The sequence below is a fragment of the Anguilla rostrata genome, chromosome 2, assembly GCF_018555375.3.
Source record: "Anguilla rostrata isolate EN2019 chromosome 2, ASM1855537v3, whole genome shotgun sequence".
NCBI lineage: Eukaryota > Metazoa > Chordata > Actinopteri > Anguilliformes > Anguillidae > Anguilla > Anguilla rostrata.
The window spans coordinates 8568374-8590876 of NC_057934.1; the positions used below are offsets into that span (position 1 = coordinate 8568374).

Here is a 22503-nt window from a genome sequence, read left to right on the forward strand (position 1 = left end):
TTCTCATTCTTGGGGACAAAAAAAGACTTGGTAACATTCATTACACTGAAATGTGACAATAGCCAAAAGGAACATAGCTCTGGAAAATTCTGGCTGTATCACAATTTCTTATGTCATTGCATGGGATACTTTCACTGGCATACCGAAATAACTTTTATATTTGGTATGGTGCCGTGCGCATAAAACCGCTTTCATGACAACGCTGCAATCATTACATTTCATTCGCAATATGGGAAATTTTAAAATCACTAAAAAAAAAAATTGCTTATTGTTAATCTCCTGTTTAATGGTTATTACTGTTTTAACGGTCCCCAAATACTCTGCCTATGCCTATGCCTATGCCTATCTCTTTTAAATGCACTTGTAAAATACTGTGTAGGTATAAATATTTATGTTGTGAATTCTTGTTCAGATTGAGGTGATCTTTGCCGCTGGCTTCTCTCAGGTCGATTACTGTGCCTTTGGACAAAATGGCCGGTTTCCAAGTGTTTGCTAAACGGCCAAGTTTGTTAGGGTTTAAAACATAACTTTAAAAAAAAAAAAGGCCGATCAGATTTCCGTTAGATCTTTAACCGCGCGAAGCCGTTTCGGGTTCTCTGAGCCGGGTCGGCCGGACTCTGGCGGTTTCGCACGGCGGTCGTGTTATCGTACGCTCTGACCTCCCGCCGAGAAGGGGGAACCGTCCTAATGGGGCAGGCGAAGGGAGAGGGGCGAAGCCCGGGGCCCAAAATGGGGGCAGAAGACAGCCCCCGTCAAACACACGGGACGTCCCCAGTGAGGACCTTCTCCTTTTCGCCGCAGGGTGCCGTGAGATGTCGCAGAAAAGTCCGGAATTACACCCGGCAGCTGGGGCGTAAAAACACCAAGAGAAGAGAGCGCTCAGCACCAGGACAACGCCCAGAGTTTCCCCACTACCTCCAGGGGGCCCTGACTCCGCATCACCTCGTTGGTACAGACCAGCCTGAGAGTTTCCCGCCTCTGCGGCCCGTTTCTGACTTGCGTAAGCATCCTCACCCACAACAACAACAAACAGAGCCGCTCGGGGATAGCTCGATGATGTCATCCTTTCTGTACATTTTTAAGTGCTTTGCAGAACAGGACATTTCTGCCGAGCTCCGAAGCACAAGCCAGTGCAACTACGCAACAGAACACGGCGAAGGCGGCATGAGACACCTTCCACTGTCCATCTGTCTGTCTGTCAGCACCAAGGCACGTTTCGAAAATGAGGTTTTGCGATTTAGCGGACGGTGCGATTTACCGTCTGTCCCGCGATGGCGGTGCGGTTCTAGAAATGAGGCTGGGGGGGGCAGCTGCACTGCGCTGCTAAAAGACGCTCGATTGGCTGTGGCGTCTCTCTGCCCCCTCAGACTCATCTCAAGCGAGGACAACCATGACAGCGACACCTGATCTCTCCTATACGCACAACGCTGACCTCCCGAGCAGGGGGGAAGGATCTGCGTCCCAAAAACAGCACGTGACCTCCATGACGGCTACATCGACCCAACAAGCCCTCCTCATGACGTTTTTTGTTGTTTTGGTACTACAAAAAAAATGTACATACAACACCACCACCATGAAAAAAGGTTACAAATTCACACTGAAAAATCAAATGCGAAAACTCGCAGAAGAAATAGCTCTCACAGGGTTTGGTTTACAGGATGAAGAAGACAGATGGGGGGGGGGGGCGTTAGTGTGTGTGTGTGGGGGGGTGAGGTATACCACCAAATAAGATCAAGAATCGACTGGAAACACCACCATCGATTCTTTAAGGCAGAGCTCAGAGATTCAGGACTGAAACTGGGGGAATAAGATGCCTTTTTTTTCTCCATTTTTTTAAAAGGGGGGGGGTGGGTGAGAAAAATTCCACAACCTAACAATCCCAATGGCTTATAAACCCACCCCCCTCCTCCTCCCCCGGAAATGATTCTAGTAGCGTCCAATGACATTCAGTGTGTATTGTGACATCACACATGGAACATAAAAGGCACAGCTAATTTGAAATGCAACACTTTTTCCTGTCAGAAAGGATCATCAATACACTACAGAGCAGATGGCAACAAGGATGGCAGAACTAGAACAGCGAAGGCAGGGTTGGTCCATATCAGTACAGGCCAGGCTTCTGACTGCATTGTTTTTTCTTTTTCTTTTTTTTCCTCATTGCCGAGCTGTGAAATACAGTTATAAAAACACTTTTTTATTCCCTTGTTTAAAGAAGGCAATTGTTTTACATACTTTCTTGGCAAAAGAAATCAATTGGAAAATAATAAAATAAAATAAAAAAAAACTAACTAAAAGACCCAAAAACAAGACTATCACTATGTGTTTCTGAATTCTTTAAAGTACCTCTTTGGCGTGTGTGTGTGCGTGTATGCGTGCGTGTATGCGTGCGTGTGTGCGCGCGTGTGTGTGCATGTTAGGTACCTTAAACCTCGGTACTCAAGACTACTGGCACTAAACGCTCACCTTGAATTGCAAACAAAGTCTAAACACTGAAGAGTGTGAATCCCAAGTCCCTTTTTAACGTGAACAAGGAGCGGTGTTCAGGCGTTTTTAATGAGGATGAGTAGCGGTGTTCAGGCGTTTTTAATGAGGATGAGTAGCGGTGTTCAGGCGTTTTTAATGAGGATGAGTAGCGGTGTTCAGGCGTTTTTAATGAGGATGAGTAGCGGTGTTCAGGCGTTTTTAATGAGATGATGGTCACGTTTTATGAGATAGTACGGTGTTCAGGCGTTTTTAATGAGGATGAGTAGCGGTGTTCAGGCGTTTTTAATGAGGATGAGTAGCGGTGTTCAGGCGTTTTTAATGAGGATGAGTAGCGGTGTTCAGGCGTTTTAATGAGGATGATACGGTGTTCAGCGTTTTTAATGAGGATGAGTAGCGGTGTTCAGGCGTTTTTAATGAGGATGAGTAGCGGTGTTCAGGCGTTTTTAATGAGGATGAGTAGCGGTGTTCAGGCGTTTTTAATGAGGATGAGTAGCGGTGTTCAGGCGTTTTTAATGAGGATGAGTAGCGGTGTTCAGGCGTTTTTAATGTGAATGAGGGGATATGTTCAGTTGTTTTTAATGTGAATTAGTTCAGGGTTTTTTTTAATGAGGATGAGTAGCTACGTTCAGGGTTTTTTTTTAATGAGGATGAGTACCTGTGTTCAGGGGTTTTTTTTAATGAGGATGAGTAGGTGCGTTCAGACGTTTTAAATGAGGATGAGCAGCTGTGTTCAGGTGTTGTTAATGCGGAGGAGCGGTGTTCAGGCGAAGGCGTAGGAAGTCTGTCAGCGTCCCAGCCGTGCTGCGCCCGTACTGGGTGGTGGAGTTCCACGCCTCTCAGCTGGCTGTTAGGCTGTCTTTTAGTAAAGCAATGTCTTAGTGCCCATTTACTTTTCTTTTATCATGAGAAAAATAGTTTGATGCTTTTGTTTGTTTTTTTTTTCTTCTGCGTCGTTTGGAAAGCGTCCCAGGGTTCTCCTGGCCACACCCGCCAGCTCACAGACGACTGCTGAAATGAGTTCACTTTAAACAAAAAAAAATAAAATAAAAAAATGATGACACCACAGAACGGAATAATTTCCAAACCAGGCCAGGCAAACTCTCCTTGGTTTTTCTGCACAGTAATAAGAAGACAATCATCATATTGAACGGGAGGTTCTTTTTTAAGAGCACGTTTATGTTTTCAGGTAAAATCCAGACTGGCGGATTTTTTATTTTTTAATTGTTTTTTTATTTTTTAATTTCATCTTATTTCATTTCACGTTTTTCTTGTGGTTATTCATTTTTTTTTGTTTGTTTTGTTGATTTTTGTTGTTCTGCTCCGGTCTTTAGTGTTTTGAGTGACTGCCAGCCCCACGGCCGTCCGCTCCCTCCACCCCCCGGCCCCCGGCCCCCGGCCCCCGGCCCCCTTCAACAAAGTCTAGGAGGAGTTGGCGTTCTCCAGGAGAGGGGGGCCGTCCCGGTGTAGGGAGGGGTGGGTGGACTCCCTTTTGTAGGTTTTGGGGGGCAGTTTGGGGATGGCCTGGGAGGTGCTCTGTCTGGGTGGGACGGGGGGCCCCGTCGCCCCGGGCGGGGGCGAGTCGCAGTCCAGGCCCAGCGAGGGGGGGGAGGGCAGGTGCTTCCGGAAGCCCAGCGGGGAGGGGGTCTGGGGCGGGAGGGGGCTGAAGGGGGAGGAGGGGAAGAAGGTCTGGCTCAGCTCAGTCCTCCTGCCCTGCGGGGGGGGCTGCAGGTGCAGCGGGGAGTTGAAGAAGACGTCCGGCGACCTCACGGGCTCCCTGGGGGGCAGGGTGGGCGGGCTGTCGGGCGGCTCGGAGACGGAGGTGCGCTCCGATAGCGAGTAGCGGGGGGAGTAGCCCTTGGCGGGCGTGGGCTGCCGAGGCGGAACCGCGGGGGGGCTGTCCAAGCGCTTCGACATCATCTGGAACGGAAGAACCCGAGAACATCAGAACAGTAACGCAACAGAACACAAGAACACGAGAACATCAGAACAGTAACGCAACAGAACACAAGAACACGAGAACATTAGAACAGTAACGCAACAGAACACAAGAACACTAGAACATTAGAACAGTAACGCAACAGAACACAAGAACATTAGAACATTAGAACAGTAACGCAACAGAACACAAGAACACAAGAACACAAGAACATTAGAACACAACTATTTGATCAGAACACTAGAACAGACCACACGGTTATTAAAATGCAAGAACACAAGAAGAATAAGACATTAATGGCAAATTCTGGCAAAATTTTCAAACAAAATATTCATCAATGCTGGGTTACCTGCTGAGTCAGCATTACCTTAGCGATGCTTGGGTTACCTGCTGAGTCAGCTTTACCTTAGCGATGCTTGGATTACCTGCTGAGTCAGAGTTACCATAGCGATGTCTGGGTTACCTGCTGAGTCAGCGTTACCATAGCGATGCCTGGGTTACCTTGGAAGGCGAGGACTCGGCGGGGGCAGATTCTGGCCGTCGGCGCGGGGGCACAGGCGGGGGTTTGGGGCCGTCCTCCACGTTCCTGCTGAAGCTCACCATGGAGGAGACCGAGGAGGACCCTGGGGGAGGAGCACACACAGGCCTAATTACTTTATGGAACGAAGAGCCATCTTAGGAATTTGTAAAATATGTCTATGTTCAGTTCCAGTAATTTTGGAAAAAAATTAAGTATTACAATAGAACAATAAAAATAAAAATTACTGTCAGGCAGACTTCAGTGCCAGACATTTGTTTCTTTCCACCATGTAACGCGTGTGGGAAGAAAGATACCTGGAGTACAGCCAATCAGCTGATCACATTCTGAAACAAACCTCTCTTCTGCTCAAAGCACAATCACGTGTCACACAACAGCCCTACCACTGTTACACTGTCACACACTAGAACAGCAGCACAGCGCACTGAGAAACAGCACAGCTGATGTGGTGGTCTGCTCTCATGAACAGAAGCTGAAATGGAAGCACACACAGGCAAGTGAACATCTGGCTAAAGAACCAGCATGCACTGCACTGCACTGACCCCTCTGTGTGTGTGTGTGTGTGTGTGTGTGTGTGCGTGTGTGTGTAAATGCATGCGTGCGTGTGCGTGAGTGTGGGTGTGAGCATGGGAGTATATGTGTGTTTTTGTGTGTGTGTGTGTGTGTATGTGAGTGAGTGTTTGAGAGTGTGTGTGTGTGTGTGTATGTGAGTGAGTGTTTGAGAGTGTGTGTGTGAGCTAAGTCTCATGCAAGCGATGACCGGGTGCTATGGTGACCTCACGATGGACAGGAACAACCAGGCCAGAGGATCAGGGTTTGGTCACGCTGACCAGAAAGGACCAAATCTAATCATCAGCGGACGCACAACTGAACAACTCTTCCTCAGTAAACGGTAAATCTCTAGCAAGCAGCAAGCGGTCCGCTTCTTGCTGCTTCTGTGCTAAAGCTTTACAAGTAAACAACTTTGTTCTTTTTTTGTTTTTTTTATAAGACGAAACAGAAAGTCACGACTGAAACCAAAGTCCATTTCTATTTAATAACAACAAACTGAATTTGACATTCAACTGCTAATTCCAGACAGAACTAAATTTCCTCAACCCTTGTTGGCCTGGAAACATGGGGAGTGTGTGACTGACAGATGGAGCAGTGGGTGGGGTCATGCATACGGCAGGACGGGGGGGGGGGGGTACAGTATGAGCGTAGCGGGTGGAGGGGTGGAGGGGTGGGGGCGGGTGGGGCAGAACGCAGAAGGAAGCTTGTACTAACGTGGGCCGCGTGGCAGTGAGACTGCAGTAAAGATGGTGTCACTGTCTGCAGGAGAGAGAAGAGAACACCTGAGAGGCGGGGTCAGGGGCGGGGCCAGGGGGCGGGGTCAATCGGCTGCATCATTCACGCATTACAAGGGCCGATCAAAGGCTCAGAAAATGGTTGTGAAGTCTGAGGTCCAATCACCGGCTCAGAAAAAGCTCCAGTACAGTCTGAGGGCCAATCACAAGGTCTGAATTATATAAATGGAATTTAAGGACCAATCAGAGTCTCAGAAACAGCCCCCAAAGGAGTGTCCTTCACACCAGCAATTTGTGTAAGCCAGTTTTCAGCAGAAAATCCAGGAAATTACAAACTCACCATTTTGTGACTAACACAATTAAATCTTGTGTGACTAAGATTTCTGTCGAAACTGGTAAATCAGTTCAGGATACGCTGCTTAACGATAACAGTAAGATGAAGTTCAGCTCCTAAGACACAGGGAACTTATGCCAAGAACTACTTCGTACAACAGAGAAGATAAGCCCTGTGTTTCAGAGAGCAGCTAGGAGAGCACCAGACAGTTCATGTTTAATCAAACACACCTAACGAAGCAACAAAGACATGCCCCCAAAGTTTAGAAGCATGCCTGTCGGTGTGTGTGTGTGTGTGTGTGTGTGCGTGCGTGAAAGAGTTGGAATGACTTCAATGTCAATTCAGGTTCATTAAGAGAAAGATTCTCAGAGAACATTACGGGCATTTTCCTTCTCCAGTCCATGCTACTAAATTTCAGGTCACTTCTGAAAATTCCCTCAAGTGAAATGGAACCGACCCCCCAACCCTGGTGTGTATCCGTGTCTGTGGGTGTGTGTGTGAGCGTGCGCGCATGTTTGTGCGTGTGTGTGCGCGTCTGTGTGTGTACGTGTAACACAGGCCCACACACACGTACATTTGCGATGTTAAAATCCCCGAACGCAGAGTGCTGCGTTGAGGTGAAAGGTCTGTTTTTACGCAGTGCTCTTCCAGGCCCTGCTCCTGCAGCCCGTCTGCGGGGGGACAAGCGGCCCTTTGTGTGCGCAGTGGGGAAACCAGGCCGCTTGCGTAAGCCTGGCGCGGGCCGCTCGCCCAGGGGGGAGAGGCGAATGGGTTAGTGTGGGGGGGGATTAGTTTATTTTCGGCGGTACGGTTAATGTGGGGGCCGATGATCCGGAGGGGGGGGGAGGGGGTTAGGCAGGAGGTTTTGGTCCAGGTAGCCACGCCCCCTTTCTGCAGGGCACCTTACACCCCCCCTTTAGCAGGTTACTCCTCAAACCACCCTCTAGACTTCATGGGCTGTGGGACGTCCAAGCGCTTTCCGTGACTCTCCAGAAAATAGAATATTTCAAATATTTTTGAAAATGTTCAGAGTCTAGGAATCTTGTGAATTTGGTGGGGGGGTGTGTGGGGGTTTTTGGCAGGGGTGTGGTGTCAGTTTTTTTGTGGGGTGTGGTGTGTTTGACGGGGGTGTGGTGTGGGCGTGGTGTGTTGTGGGGTTTAGGCAGGGGTGTGCTATCAGTTTTTGGCGAGGGTGTGGTGTGAGTTTTTGGAGGGGGTGTGGAGGTGTGGGGTTCTGGGCTGAGATTCTGGGGTGCGTGAGGGGCGGCGGGGCCCTTACTGGAGTGGAAGGGGCTGGAGGGGGCCTGGGGGGAGTCGAAAACGCTGCAGATGTCGGTGGAGCTGGAGGCGCCGGAGGCGGGGGGCGGGGTCAGGGGCGTGCGGGGCGAGTTGGGGGCGGAGGCCGTGCTCTCCGTCTCGCTGTCCGGGATCCGGCTGTAGCTGATCTTTCGGGGCTCGTTCTGCAGGGGCGTGGGGTGCCGCATGGTCCCCGGCCGCACCGTGGAGGGGCGCACCCCCGGCGACTTCAGGGGGCAGTTATACCTCTTGGGCTGTGGGGCAGGAGGGTGGTTAGACACAAAAGAATAAGAAAACCCTGCCCCGCTTCCCAAACCAAACCCCCTGTCCTTCACAGGACAGATAACAATGGCAATTCAGCAGATACTATTACCCACAGCAACTCCCACTGCTCACTGGGTTTTACATAGAGTCCGTTTTCAGTTTAATTAAACAGTACCTCATCGAAGGGCACAATGGCAATGCCCCTTCCTGGGAAGCAAACCTGAAACTTCCGAGTTACAGTCCAGTCTCCTTACTTAACGGCCCTCTCAAAAGCAGAACTGCACCCGTGCTGCAAAACTCAGACGGGCCCTCTGTAGGAGGGTGCCGTTTACTGAAGGCCAGAGAGAAATGCTACTTACGAATCGCGGGAGTGACCTGGCGTTGCGGGGCTCGATCTCCAGGGACTTGTTGAACAAGTAGTCGGCAAACTCCTTTTCCGTTTTGTCCTCCATCGGATTTAAGTTCTCAAAGAACTTCTGCATTTCCGAGAGAGAGAGAGAGAGAGGAGCAGGAGGAGGAAGATCAGAACAGAACAGAGGAAGAGGGGTTAACACTGCAGTTCACAAGTTCTGTTAGAAATGAGAACAAAATCACTCCAGCATCATGCCTCTCTGCTGTCATGGTAATCTACAGAAGACATTTTCTATTGCGGTGTTGGGGAATTAAGTAAGGGATAATCCCTGATGAGGTGGTCAGCTATCGAAAAATAATGACCGACGCAGAGGCAAAGAACCCCCCGACAATGTGAGTGATATGAAAAGAGTTCCAAGTTACAGCGGTCTGTTATCCATAGCAACTGTCATTATTCAGAAACACTCGACTGTAGAATTCTTGAAATGACCAATCAGAATCAAGCATTCAACAAAGTGTTTTAAAGTGGGCGGGTCTTACCCGGATGTCGTTCTCCACCCGCAGGCAGTAGGGCTGGTTCTGGTACTGCTGGATCTCCCCGGTGATCTCGGCCACTTTCCTGCGCTTGCTGAAGTTGATCAGCTCCTTGCCGTGCCTCTTCAGGAAGTCCGGGTTGCCCTCCTCCGTCTTCAGGATGTTCGTTAAGTAGATTCCTGGGGAGGAGCGGAAGCATGACGTTCAGCGAGGTTGTGGAAATGCTAAACCTGCGCTGACTTGGCCATACCTCGAGGGTTTTAGGAGCCGGAGCTAACAGATACGGCACCGCTAAATGACATCGTAATCGAACACCGAGGTTCTTCAGCCAGTTGTAGCCAAATGCTTCTGCTCTGGGAGGGCTTTAAAGCTACAACAAACACATCAAAAAAAGATTATTGCTACCCTATTTTCCCAATAGGAAGAAAATGAGTTGCATTTCACACTGACGTCAGGAGGTGTTGTTGCATTGAGAGTTGAGTGGAACTCTTGCCAAGTCATGCAGAAGAGACAGAGACTCTTGGGGTGTTCAAGTCCAAACTTAAAGCAGCTGTGGATATTCCCTAGATCAATGAAATCAAACTCCAATCCTACAGAGCCACAGGGTCTTTGTGTTTCAGCTTCATTTTCATAAATTGGCTTCGGATTAAAAAGAAAACACTATAACCTGCAGGACTGGAGTTAAACCTGCAGACACTGCAGCCCGCCAGGACTGGAGTTAAACCTGCAGACACTGCAGCCCTCCAGGACTGGAGTTAAACCTGCAGACACTGCAGCCCTCTAGGAATAGAGTTTGAGATCCCTGATCGACTCTGTTGGCAAAGAACAAGCCTATAGGAGCCGAGCTCTCATCATTATTCTCATGTTCGTATGTCTGCGGCGGCCGTACCATTGTGCAAGCAGGATGGGGAGAGGCGGGACATACCAAAGAAAGGCACACAGGGTGGGTTGATGGACCTGAGTTTGGCCAGATACTTCTTATAGTGGTCCTCGCTCAGCTCATGGGCCTCTTCCAGAATCTTCCGTTGCCGGCTGGGGATTTGCTGCAGGAGACGGGGGCGGGTTCAGTTAAAGTTTCATTTAAGCACACAGAGCAGCCACTCTCTGAAAAACTTTGGACAGAGCCAATTAACTATACCCAGATGACCTCTGACCCTGCTGGGGTCATGGACGTTTCCCTATTGTACCTCAAAGGTGTGGTCCAGCCGGTAGACGGGCGAGGAGTTCATGGCGCTGACCACCTCCAGAACACCATTGAAGTTGTTGAGCTCCTGAAAGACCTGCAGGATCTCTATGATTCGGGCCACCACGGCCGCCCGCTCCTCCAGATTCCCCGCCTCAACGATGCACCTGGCGAGCGGGAGAGAGAACAACTCTAGCCCCAGGCTTCAGGCCTGCACTACCACACAGCCTCAGAAGCCATTGTACAGGTGCTTTCTAAGAAGCCTCCAATGTTTGGACATCTCCATTTAGACAAAAAAAAGTAACCTTGTTTAAGATATGAACAAGATGTGAGATAGTAAGATTATAAGATTTAAATTGAATTTTTTAAATAACATATTTGTTTAAAACTAAATGGAAGGTTTTAGGAAAACTGCTTTAGCTTTGTAATCTCTGCTGGAATGAGAGACTTCACAATCTCCATTTTAAGTCCATAATGGGCAGTACCATCTTGAGTTACCAACAGGGGGGTTTTTAACTGAACACAGTGCAACACCTTTCAGCCATATAAGTGAGTGACTGACATTACACAGCAGCTCTACCTGTCAGGGGGTTCACAAAGAGAGGAGGAGGAGGAGGAATGACGTGAGGAAGAGAGGATGAAGAAAGCGAGGAAGAAGTAAGTGAAGGAAGAAGAAAAGGAGGGGTGGGGTGGGGGTCGGTCTTACTTTTCGAACCAGAGCGTGAGGTTGGTGGTGTGGCGGATCATGCGCAGGAGGTTGGGGGAGTTCAGCTCCTTGTCCTCCTTGGTCCAAACGCTCCCCACGAGCTCCGACGGCTGGACGGCCCTGCAGGTGGGTGGGGGGGGGCAGAGGAGGGGGGGGGGGGGGCACAGAGGAGAGGGGGGGGGGGTCAGCTCGACAGGCCGCTCACACACACCTGCAGCTCTTCACAGAGCTGAGACTCACAGCTGCAGTGGCGTTAGCACCTTCCACTGCGCCGCCGGGACGCGCCATTTCCTCCTGGGAAAAGAGCGGGGGGGACATCCCTGGGGCCGGCCAGAGCTGCCCGTTCCCACGGTAGCACGATGTCATCGAGGAGGGGGAGGGAAGGTGTGTGCGCCCCCCCCCCCGCGTTTACTTGTAGAGTACAGCGTATGTGTGTGGGGATCTTTGTGTGTGTGTGCTTGCTTCTGCGTTTTTGTTTTTGTTTGTGTGTGTGTGTGTGCATGCTTCTGCGTTTTTGTTTTTGTGTGTGTGTGTGTGTGTGTGCATGCTCATTGTTGTGCTGTTTTTGTTATGTGTGTGTGTGGTGTCGTGAATTCGCTAAATTGAAGTAGGCTGTTTGCTTCCCTTGTTATGAGTCACAAACGCAATGGCTGGTGGTGTGAAGGTTTAGAGATCACAAAGCATGCTGGGAAATTACAGCAACCTGACGGGGAACAGGCAGAAAAACCTATCCTTCAACACAAAACTACAGAATAAACCTTCAGTCATACTCAGACACTTAAACACCTTAACTATGGGTTTAATTATCACTAAATAATCAAAACAAGTGTTGGTTTGAGAGGATATTTTTTTGCAAAAACCCGCTGAACTTTAAATTACCAGTAACCTGGCTGAGGTGTGAGCAGAGGAACCTGAATCGGTCATTAAGGTTCTTTTTTAACGAGGCTTTCACGAGGAGCTCCGCTTACTGCAGCATCAGCAAACCCCGTCCCCCACACCGCTCACGGCGCGGTGCCATTTTAATGAGGTCACTTCCCTCGGGAACCACAGCCGCGAATCGCGCATCCAGTCCACGGACGATGTGATCATTAGTTAGCGGCCTTATTTCAGGGGTTAATGGCAGGGATGTACTGCGGCTAACGGTTTAATCCATCTGCTATCCTGACTAACCCAGCCCCAGATACAGCGCCCGGGAGTGTTTGGAGAGCTTGTATGAGGAGAGCAGCAACACAAGGGAAGATTCCAGAACATCATGGATGGATCAGCTGAAGTACAGGCCGTAAGCCCAGAGTACAGAAGAGTCCTTCAGCATTTATATTTTAGTGACTCGCACAGCGTACGTTCTTTACATACAATGCGTTAATGCAGTTAGATATTTACTGAAGCAATTCAGTTCAAGCAGGGTTTCTTGTGCAAGTCTACCACGGTAGTGTCCCCCAACTGAACGGTAGTTATCAGTCCAGTTCCCTAATTATTGTACTACCACCACCCCCCCCCCATTAAGGAAGGCAGACAATAGTAACCACGGAACAGACTATATGACCACAGTTCAGCCCTGCATAGCTGTACAGAAGCAGGTTGGGGCCCCAGACAGAAGTACCTGTAGAAGTCCGACTCCAGAAGCGTGAGCTGTCGGGCGATCTCGATGGGGTGAAGGGTCATGAGGTCGAACTGATCGGTCTGCCCCGGCTTGCTGATGTGCCACTCGATGGGGGGCGGGGAGCTCCCGAAGGTGATGTTGTGGCTGGGGCCGTTGGCCTGGACCTGCTTCTTCCTCAGAATGATCTTGGTTATGGACTCCACCCACTTCCTCATAGCTTTACCTGAGGGGGAAGGGAAGGACAACTCAACATCACACCTTTGTCCTGTAACAGGGTCAGACCACAAGCTCACAGTCTTCAGCTGGGGTTCACGAGTTTGTCCATAAATGCAGCTGAAACTGACACGGGCTCATGACACAAGCTCGACCAGTTCACTGGGGATTAACGAGTTCGTGCCATAAGCAGCTGCTTGCAACACGGGCCCTACCTCGGACCATTCCGATGAACTCCTCCAGGCGCCTCAGGAGCTCTGCGTCCCTCTCAAAGTCGTAGAAGTGGTGCTCCACCCAGTGCCGGCACACGTTCAGAACTCTGTGGCGAGAGGTGGGGGTGGGGGGTGGGGGAAAGGGGTTCAGGCATCGTGAGATTTTTGGCAGGTGGGCATTTTACTTTCAACACACAGACAGGGGTTTGCATTTTCCATCACTCTGCAATGACAGTTTTCAAAAAGATCATTTTGAAATTCAAAAAGACTTCTTTGGCCTATAAAACGCAAGGTGGACATAAAATTTTTTACACGCGTTAACTTTCAAAATATTTTACGTCCACAGAAGGACGCACTTCTCTCGTCAGTGACTGATGACTTCTGGGATGTGCGGAATTAATGTACAGCCCAGTGAGCCGTCCGATTTATTAGCACCATCAGCACACGCTGATAGTCCAGGACTTGATAGAAAGCGACATCAAGGTAATGAGTCGGCAAGAGAGGAAATGGATGCATTTCTCTCGCTGTAAACGGCTTCGTTTCCCTCATTTGCACACTTTCACATGACTTTCCCCTCACTTTCAAGGGCAGAAGACCTGAGTGGGAGGCAGTAAGTTAGCAAGTAAGGCTTATTATTATTATTATGATTAGACCAATTTTCCCAGAGTTCTCAAAGATGGCTGGATATTTAACCCTTCACCAATACTTTTCCCAGGTGGAAGAAGGATGTTCAGGGATTGGGAGGGACTGCGGGAGCTGTGGGCGTCCCGGTTCGGGACGGGTCCGGGGCAGAAGCGTACCTGAGCTGGACGGGCTGCACGTACTCCTTGCGGAAGCGTTTGAGCTCGGCGCTGAGCGGCTGGTCGCCGTTCTCCAGGGCCATCTGATCCGCCTCTGTGGGCTTGGGCTCCGGGATCTCAAACCTGGGGGGGGGGGGAGAGTGTCAGTCTGAGGTCCCCATAAGTACACCATAACCTAACAAACACACACATACACACACATGCACGAATACACAAACACACACACACATGCACACACATAAACACACATTCACACATGCACATGCACACACACACACACACACACACACACACACACACACGCACGCACGTACCATAACATATAAGCTGAGCGGAGCTTGAGCACAACTTCCGGAATGTTTGCCCCGCTCACACGCTCCATTTCAACCATCACCAAATCAACTGAGGCTAACTACCGTTTACCTGCTACTAAATAAACAGCACTGCAAAAGTTAGCATTTATTCTCAGCAAGCTAATGGCTTCTAGTGACCAGGGATTGAGCAGCTATGACACTGCATTTAATCCTGGCTGTCAAGGCAAGGCAAGTTTATTTATATAGCCCCTTTTAAACACAGTGGCAATACAAAGCGCTTTACACAGGCATAAAAGACAATAAAATAGCGGTTAAAAACATAAAAACACAACGACTTACATAAAATGAGAGAAAAAACTAAAGGACCGAGGTCATAAAGGAAGAAAAAGGAAAAGTCTAAATGCAATAAAAAGCAATCGTACAGTACACTGAAACTTTAAAATTACGAGAGGTTAATTTGTTTTAAAATGTGACCAGTAAAATCCACAATTTGTCGACGTCAAATCCGCAATTTGCTAGAAATCCATATTGCATTTATTCTTCTGTGAAGGATCAGTTCAAGTGCCTTTCAGGACACTGCCTGAGTTATATTTAGACCACCAATCAAAATGATTCTACAGACCACCAATTCAGAGTAATATGACTTTACAGACCACCAAGCTAACAGACCACCGAGCTCGACAGACTATTGAGCTACCCAGCTCTTGTCCTAGGTCACAAGTTAAAACAAATCAGACAATGGAGACTTACCTCAAGCCTGCTTTCACTCATCTTTATCCACTGGCTCGATAGTTATGTGGTCAAATTAAGTTATTACTAACATAAATGCAGGTCAAGGTTCAATCCTGTTTCATGTGACTATTCGCTTTAGCAATTTTAAAAAATATATTTTTATCGATAACTCACTCGAACTTCTCTTTTATTCTATGGGCTTCTCAGAAGAACAGGACACTTGTTTCTGTCCAAGAGGACTCTGGAAGACTTTACAGATTTGAGTGATCCCTGCGATGCTGCCGCAGCTGTGGTGGTTTATCGGCAACTCTTATAATGACCACATAGCTATCGAACCAGCGTAAACTCGCTATGTTAACCTTTATGGAAAGCAAATGTACAGAACCAGTAATCAACAAGAAGACGACTGGCTACGAGGTCTGTTTGTTTGATGTCATGTGAGTGGCAAGGGACTGATTGAAAATGTATTTCTTAATGATTAAAACCTAAATAAGGAGCGAATTTCAGTGGAAAGTATAAAATATACACATCCCCCAGTTTGGGGGGGGAGGGACCAGACACAGCACATTTTACCCAGAATGCAGCGCACCGACACTCACCTCTCCATTAAGAGACCCAACAGCTCCTGGGGTTTGCAGAAGGACCGATATGTGGTCAAGAATGTCCTCACAAAATTTGGATCTGAAAAATGAAACGAAACAGAAGACTGTGACTCAGAGGCAGAGGGAGAGGGAGAACTCCATGATCTCGGTTTCATCCAACCTGTGTCTCAACCAAAAAAAAAAGACAGACAAAAACACCAGAAACCCCGGGCAGAGATCTTATTTTCTGATCCTACTGCAGCTCCAAGGCTGACTAAGAGGGTTTCCATGACGACATGACCTTGTTCACCAGCCGTTGTAAACGCATTGTTCTCGTATCAAACAAAAACATTGGCTAAAAAAACCTGCGGTCAAACTACCCATAAATCTGTGGGTTTCAGTTCAGCTACAACACAGTAATCAACAATATCCTTTGCTTTTTCCACTGGAGGGAATTAATGGATATTTATGTTCAAATCTAACATGTCTGGGGAGGCATCATTACCTACATTAAGCTCCGTAACAGAGACACGGAGTTAGCGTCTATGATAAACTCAAGCACAGCAGAATCTATAGCTATTTCAACTATATTTTAAAAATTATTGTGTTACTGCCGAAATCACCGATGGGACCGTTTCTCATCTCATAAGCAGGGAAAAACAGAATCTTCTGCACATGGATATACTGTTAAATGATCCCACAAATTCACTACCGTGCATACATGCGTGCGTGTTTGTGTGTGCATGTGTGAGTGTGTGTACATACTACGCATGTCTGTGTACAGGCACGTCTTCCTGCATATGTGTGTGTGTGTGTGTGTGTGTTTGTATGGGTTGGGAATTCCCTGGTGACCCCTGTGTGTGTATGTGCGCACGTGTGCACATAATATGTATGTGTGTGCGTGCGTACGTGCATGTGTATTATTAAACATGAAAGGGGCAGGAGCCAAACAGGGCCAGTCCAGGGCCAAACGGGGCTAAACAGGGCCAAACAGGGCCCAGCAGTGATACTCAGAGCCAAACAGGGCTAAACAGGGCCAAACAGTGATACTCAGAGCCAAACAGGGCTAAACAGGGCCAAACAGTGATACTCAGAGCCAAACAGGGCTAAACAGGGCCCAGCAGTGATACTCAGAGCAGCCGAGGCAGCGTTCAATGATGGATTGCAGGGCGCTAGGAGAGAACAATAGCGCCCCAGTGCGTTACAACAATCAGCCTGAGTATAGAGGGGAAACACGCCTGAACTCAGACGGCCCGCAAACATCTCCAAAATAGATCAACACGCACTCACACAAACAGAGAACACAACACCACACAACACACACACACACACCACACACAACACTTGATAACACGCATCTCGACCCCAGCAGAAACACACTCACAACACCACCACACAATAAAACACACACACACCAACTTAGATAAAACACAGCTTCCACACACAGACAACAGCCCCAACTTCACACACACCACAAAACACAACAGATCACACACACACGCACATAGAAACACACACACACACAAACACACACACACATACAAACACTCACACATACATTCATGCACACAGAGAACCACACACACACACACACACACATACACATAAAAACACACTCACACACTCATTCACACACACAGAGAAACACACACACATGCACACAGAAACACACACACACACAGAGAAACACACACACAAGCACACACATTCACACACACACACTCACACAGAAACACACACACACGAGGCAGGCAAAATTATACCAGACTTCAAAATAAACCCAAGACAGAGCACTTCAGAACACCATAATGAGGTCTGTTCTTAGCTCACACAAAAACATTTATCCTCCTCCTCCTCCCTCGCTGTCTCTCTCAGCAAAACATAACAGAAACACACAACGCAGATCTCCTTTAGCGTACACTACGTTAGCATCAGACTCACACTATGAAGCACCCCTGTGAGGCCTGGGTTTCAAACACACAGCATCCCAGGAAGATAATGCTGGGAGCTGTTTGACTGGGTGGGGTGGGGGGCGGGGGGGTCCACGCCTGAGGGTCCACAGACAGGACGCACCTTTTTCCCCCCCACTCCAATTAAAATAACCGCACAATTCATTTTCCTGAAAAGAGCCCTGGAAACTCGACAGGAAAATACAGGATCTAAATTTATTCCCAACGTTTTTTTTGAGGAAGTTTATTTAGGGGGGTGAGCGCAGGGGAGCCCGGCACCACCCAGAACAGGAATTTCAGCTCCTGTGGCTTCACACTGTAGTTACTTTTAAAAACATTAAAAAACCTAATCCAGCAGATAGAGAGACTGCGAACTGCAGAATTACAAACTGACCGATTACCCAAGATCCTCCCTGGGATCTCAGAAGTGCCCAATTATGCGGGAAAGCAGTAAACACTAAACGTGAACAAAAAAACCAGTATTAAAATAGTGAGGGATACACTTTTAGATCACATTGACAGTTACATGCACAGTACATAATGCATAGTTTACTATTAAGAATCTTTTTGGTAGAATGAGATAACTTGGCCCAGCAATTTCAAAATAAATTGAATTTTGAACACAAATACAGTTTGATTCTCTAATAAAACTGGTAAGACCTTTATTAATGAACTGTTTTTCTTTGTCTCAGATTTGGATAGCTCTAGGAAATTTGCCTACTTAAAAGGAGTTTGTTATCATTTGGGGCACTAATGGAGGTGATACCGGCGAGCTTCCTCATAAAATTACCACGTGCTTACATAAACCGGGCTCTGACCTGTCCCAAAAATATCTTAATTATTTTATTTAAGGGCTTACGGATTCAATCAAAGACCCGGAGAGCCGGGTTGGGTAAAACGTTTCACCCGCCAGCTAATGCGTACAGGGACCCTCTTTCTTCTTCGCTGGTATTTAGGCCAGGTTGTTAAGACGTTGTTTAAACAGTTTAGCGCGGTGCCGAGAGGCGTAAATAAACAGAGCGATTACCACGAACTTTTCCGCGGTGAACGTTTTCACCTGAAGCTGACAAACCTTTAAAAAAATGCCAAACAGCAGAAGGGGGGGAAACGAGACACACTGTCTACGAGCGCCGGGAGACCGAAAACGCGCTTTGTTTCTAACGAACGGCGGTGTTTGTTATCAGCGCTTTAATGACACCAACACAAAGGGGGTCATCCTACCCCGGCTGGTGACGTTCGGACGCTTCCCAAATATTTACAAAGGGGCTAGAAAACGTCTTTAAATAGCGGCACGGTGACGAACGCGCCAGAAAAAAAGGAGGAAGTAGACTTTTTTTCTTCTTCTTTTGTTCCTGAATCTGTGCCCACTGCGTACTCTTTCCTCCCTTGTTTTGTCGTTTGGTCGCATCAAAGATTTTTCAGTCGATCTAAAAGCACTATTTTAAAGGGTGTTTTGACTCACTGCAGATGTCCACGTGCGTTTAAAAGACGAAAAAGCAATCAACCCAGCACAGCAGGACTGGGGGGATCATTAGATTTTTTTGAAATGCAGGACAATAGATGAAAATTCCAGAAATGGAATAATGGGCATTATGTTCTATCAAGACTTTTCAATTAATTAATTGATTCATTTTTTAATTGGTAGAATAGAAATGGAAACAGGCTCCAGCTCTGGTACACATGGGATATGTTTACAGGGCAGAAGTTGGTTTTAGTAACAGCTTGCTTAAAGCCCAGGTACCAAAGGTTATGGACATGTTATTGCAGGAAACTCCCATCCTGAGATGGCTGCAGTGTCTGCTGGGTTTTGTAGTTTCCTTTCAAACAGCAGCCAGTTTAGGCTGTTGAGAAAGCCAGCCAGAGGGCCCGTGTTTGAGACTGTGTATTAGTGAGCTGCTGGCCGAAAGTGTGCCCCTGCCACGGTTGCCATGGGGACGGTGTGAATGTGCCACACCCTCAAGAGAATTGTCGACACAGGGGAGGAGGTGGACTTCCTGTTCTATAACTACCTCTCCACCAATCACAGTGCACACCTCCCCCAGCACTGCAGAAGTACATTTTTATATTTGTACTTTTTTTTTTTTGTAAACACTGGTTGCCAACATGGGGCTGAACACATCCAATTCCCACCCTGATCAGGAATGTCAAACTATCTGCAACTGCAGCCATGTTCTGCGAATGAACCCCATTGCCGATTCGGGAGGGCGTAGACATCCACGGCTCTCCTCCGAAACACGTGGTCTCGTCTACCTGCTGCTTTTAACACCGCAGACTACAGCTAAGCTTGTATCGAATGGAGTCTGAGGAAGACATCTCATATGTAGCCTCCACATGGATGGCAAGAGTGCCCAGTCAACCAGTAGGGGTCGCTAGAGAGTGGTGAAACTTGGACTCCTGAAGCCTTCTGCACCTTGGGTGACGCAATTGAGAGTGACTTGCACAGCTCACTGTCTCTTATACAATCCATTTAAACAGTTGGCTATTTCAACTGAAGCAACTCAGGGTAAGCACGTTGCTCAAAGTAATAATGGCAGTGGCCCAACTAGGAATCAATCCTGCAACCTCCAGGTTCCAACTCCGGTTTCGGAACCATTACAGTACACTGTTGTCTGTCCATCCAAAACCGAAAGCCAGCCAGGTGCTATATATTCATTCTAACAGCTTTAGAAGAGGATACATGTATGTAAACAAGCCCCGCCCCCAGTCAAAAACCCCGCCCACAGCCCCGCCCCGCCGCTCTCTCACCTGCATACATGTGGTAGGTGAGCCTCTCGATGAGCTTGAGCACCGTGCCGGCCTTGATGATGGGTATGCCGGACTTGGACTGGACGTTCTCCTCGAAGACCACGTTCTCCTCGGAGTCGGGCTCGGCGAAGCGGTAGAGCTCGGGCCCCGGCAGGCGCACGTGCTCGTCCTTCTCCTCCTGCAGCATGGTGAGGTCCAGCATGCGCTCCAGCGTGGAGCGGTACTGCAGCGAGATGAGCGCCGCCATCCAGCTGCTCTTCTCCTCCGCCGACTTGGCGGCGAACACCACGCTGTTGCCGTCCTTCAGGATGATCTCGAAGGCGTGCCGGTACTCGCCCTCCTTGTCGTCCTTGTCGTTGATCTGCACCTTGCGCATCAGGAACTTCTCCTTCAGCCGGTACTCGGCCGCGCTGGCGCCGGGCAGCCGCGGCTGGCCGTGGTTGGACTTGCAGCAGATCATCAGCCCGTCGAACAGGAAGATGTGGCGCTCGTGCTTGGCGCCCACCCGCGTCAGCGTGCCCTCCATGATGAACTCGTTGCAGCACTGGCCGATGTCCTTGCCCTCCCAGCCGTCGATGTTCTTCTGGATCTCGCTCATCTTCTTGATGGCCAGGTGCTTCCCCTTCATCTGCTGGCTGTAGAAGCGACAGGCCGACTCGCTGCAACCACCCCCCAATTATTGTTTTTTTTGGGTGGGGTGGGACGGGGTGTGGAGGGGGATAAGAATGAGAGAGGGAAACGTGGGTCAGAGGTTCACAGCACACCGCGACAACACCAATGCAACACTAACGCAGATACAATCAGCATTCGCTATTGTGAAAATTTTTTTGCGGCAGATTACTGATCGGTATGCAGTACTACGCTTCAATGATTTCTTTGTCTGGACCACCGATTTACAGAAGGCTGGCAAAAACACTGCGACTGCCACAACACACATCTGATGATTTACTCTCTCCTCAGGTACAGGTCAGTCTGGAGATTTGTGGGGGTTTTTTTTGGGGGGGGTTATAAAATCAATCAAATGAAAAAGAATCACAGAGGGTTTTGAGAAGGACAATCGACAACAAGGCTCTACGTTAGGCTACGTTGCGTAAACACCAGGAAAAACAAGCTTACTTTTTGGACACAACTCTGGTCAGAACTCCAGCTGACTAGCGGCAGGGCGACCCGATTTGTGCGCTTTCCCCCCGACACCGGCGCCTCAAAGCACAGCGAGACCGTCAGCCTCCCGGACTGAGCTCCGCTCACAGACACGAGGGCACCGCGCGCGTGAAACAGTCTCCGGCTCTGCACAGGATGTTCGCCCCACTCACATCGCATAACAAACATTACAATCTAAAAACTCCACCTCACATGCTTCAAATGAGTAAACTAAAAAAAAAAAAAAATTTAAATAAAAAATTCACGAAATCAAGAAATCCGCACTAGTGGCCTAAACTTCTAAAAACTAAACTAGACGGTAATTTATTTATTGTTTGCGTATACACGTACATAAAACTATTCGTGCTCACAAATGAAAGTTAAAGTTAGGCTCTCGTGGTCAACGAGTACGTTGAGAAAAAAAGTCGTCGCTGGCGTAGACGGGCCGGGTGTCGGTCTAACAGTTTTCCCGTCCGCTTACAGGTCTGACGGCCACACAAAGGAGCGCCCGGAGAAGGACAGGAAAGGCGCTCCGCACGGATAAAACCCGCCGGGGCAGCCCAGCGCGCGGCGCGGCGCGTCCGCGGCACCCAATCCGTCAACCCCGTCCCCTCCCGGCAAAGCAAGAAAAACATACCGTAAGATAAGCCATGTTTTCCCCATAAAAAACGCCTACCAACGACCAAAAAGCACCCACGAATGAGAAGAAAGAAAAAAAAAACCAAAAAAAAAAAACCAAAAACAAAAGCCAGTGAAAGCTTAGGTCCTCATGGTCGATGCTGTCCGCGTCCTTAGCAGAAAAATCACGTAAAATAGGAGGAGGAGCAGAAGAAAAAAGAGAGATAGATGAACCGGGTTCTATGAAGACTGATAGCAGGAGTGCCGCTCAAGGATGTCTGTACTTTTCCCCTCTTTCTTTCTCTCGTTCTCTCTCTTTCTCTTTTTTTTCTTTCCCCGTCTAAAACTGGGAACAATGACCGTGGGCAGCAGTGGTCTGCACCCTGACGCAACTTCCCACAGACAACACAGCAGGGCGGCCAACGAACCCGGCCCGCCCCCGACCCCCCCTGACCCCCCCACCCCAACCCCAACCAACCCACCAACACCCACCCAACCCCCTCCCTCAGCAACAATTGTTTTTAGGGCAGAGTGAAACTCAGGACTGGTGTGTGTGTGTGTGTGTATGTGTGTGTGCATGTGCGTATGTGTGCGTGTGAATATATATGTGTGTGTATGTGTGTGTGTGTGTGTGTGTATATATATAGATATATATATATATGTGTATGTCTGCGTGCGCATGTGTGC

At 48.6% G+C, this 22503-nt stretch overlaps 1 protein-coding gene across 2 annotated transcripts in view; it reads right to left on the reverse strand.

Moving 5' to 3' along the window:
- Window positions 1–2878: 2878 nt before the first annotated feature.
- LOC135245017 (son of sevenless homolog 1-like) overlaps window positions 2879–22503 on the reverse strand; it is a 45440-nt gene continuing 25815 nt past the window's right edge. Inside the window, exons 10-23 of one of the 2 annotated variants that reach the window (XM_064317782.1) lie at window positions 20059–20717; window positions 15383–15464; window positions 13738–13860; window positions 12941–13044; window positions 12513–12735; window positions 10913–11032; window positions 10211–10373; window positions 9949–10066; window positions 9030–9202; window positions 8498–8614; window positions 7858–8128; window positions 6225–6269; window positions 4922–5043; window positions 2879–4401 (exon numbers count right to left, since the gene is read on the reverse strand). In XM_064317782.1, the coding sequence (XP_064173852.1) occupies window positions 3904–4401; window positions 4922–5043; window positions 6225–6269; window positions 7858–8128; window positions 8498–8614; window positions 9030–9202; window positions 9949–10066; window positions 10211–10373; window positions 10913–11032; window positions 12513–12735; window positions 12941–13044; window positions 13738–13860; window positions 15383–15464; window positions 20059–20717 (2818 nt within the window). In that variant the 3' untranslated portion in view covers window positions 2879–3903. The remainder of the gene's footprint in view (window positions 4402–4921; window positions 5044–6224; window positions 6270–7857; window positions 8129–8497; window positions 8615–9029; window positions 9203–9948; window positions 10067–10210; window positions 10374–10912; window positions 11033–12512; window positions 12736–12940; window positions 13045–13737; window positions 13861–15382; window positions 15465–20058; window positions 20718–22503) is intronic. The other variant, XM_064317773.1, reaches the window with a different exon arrangement.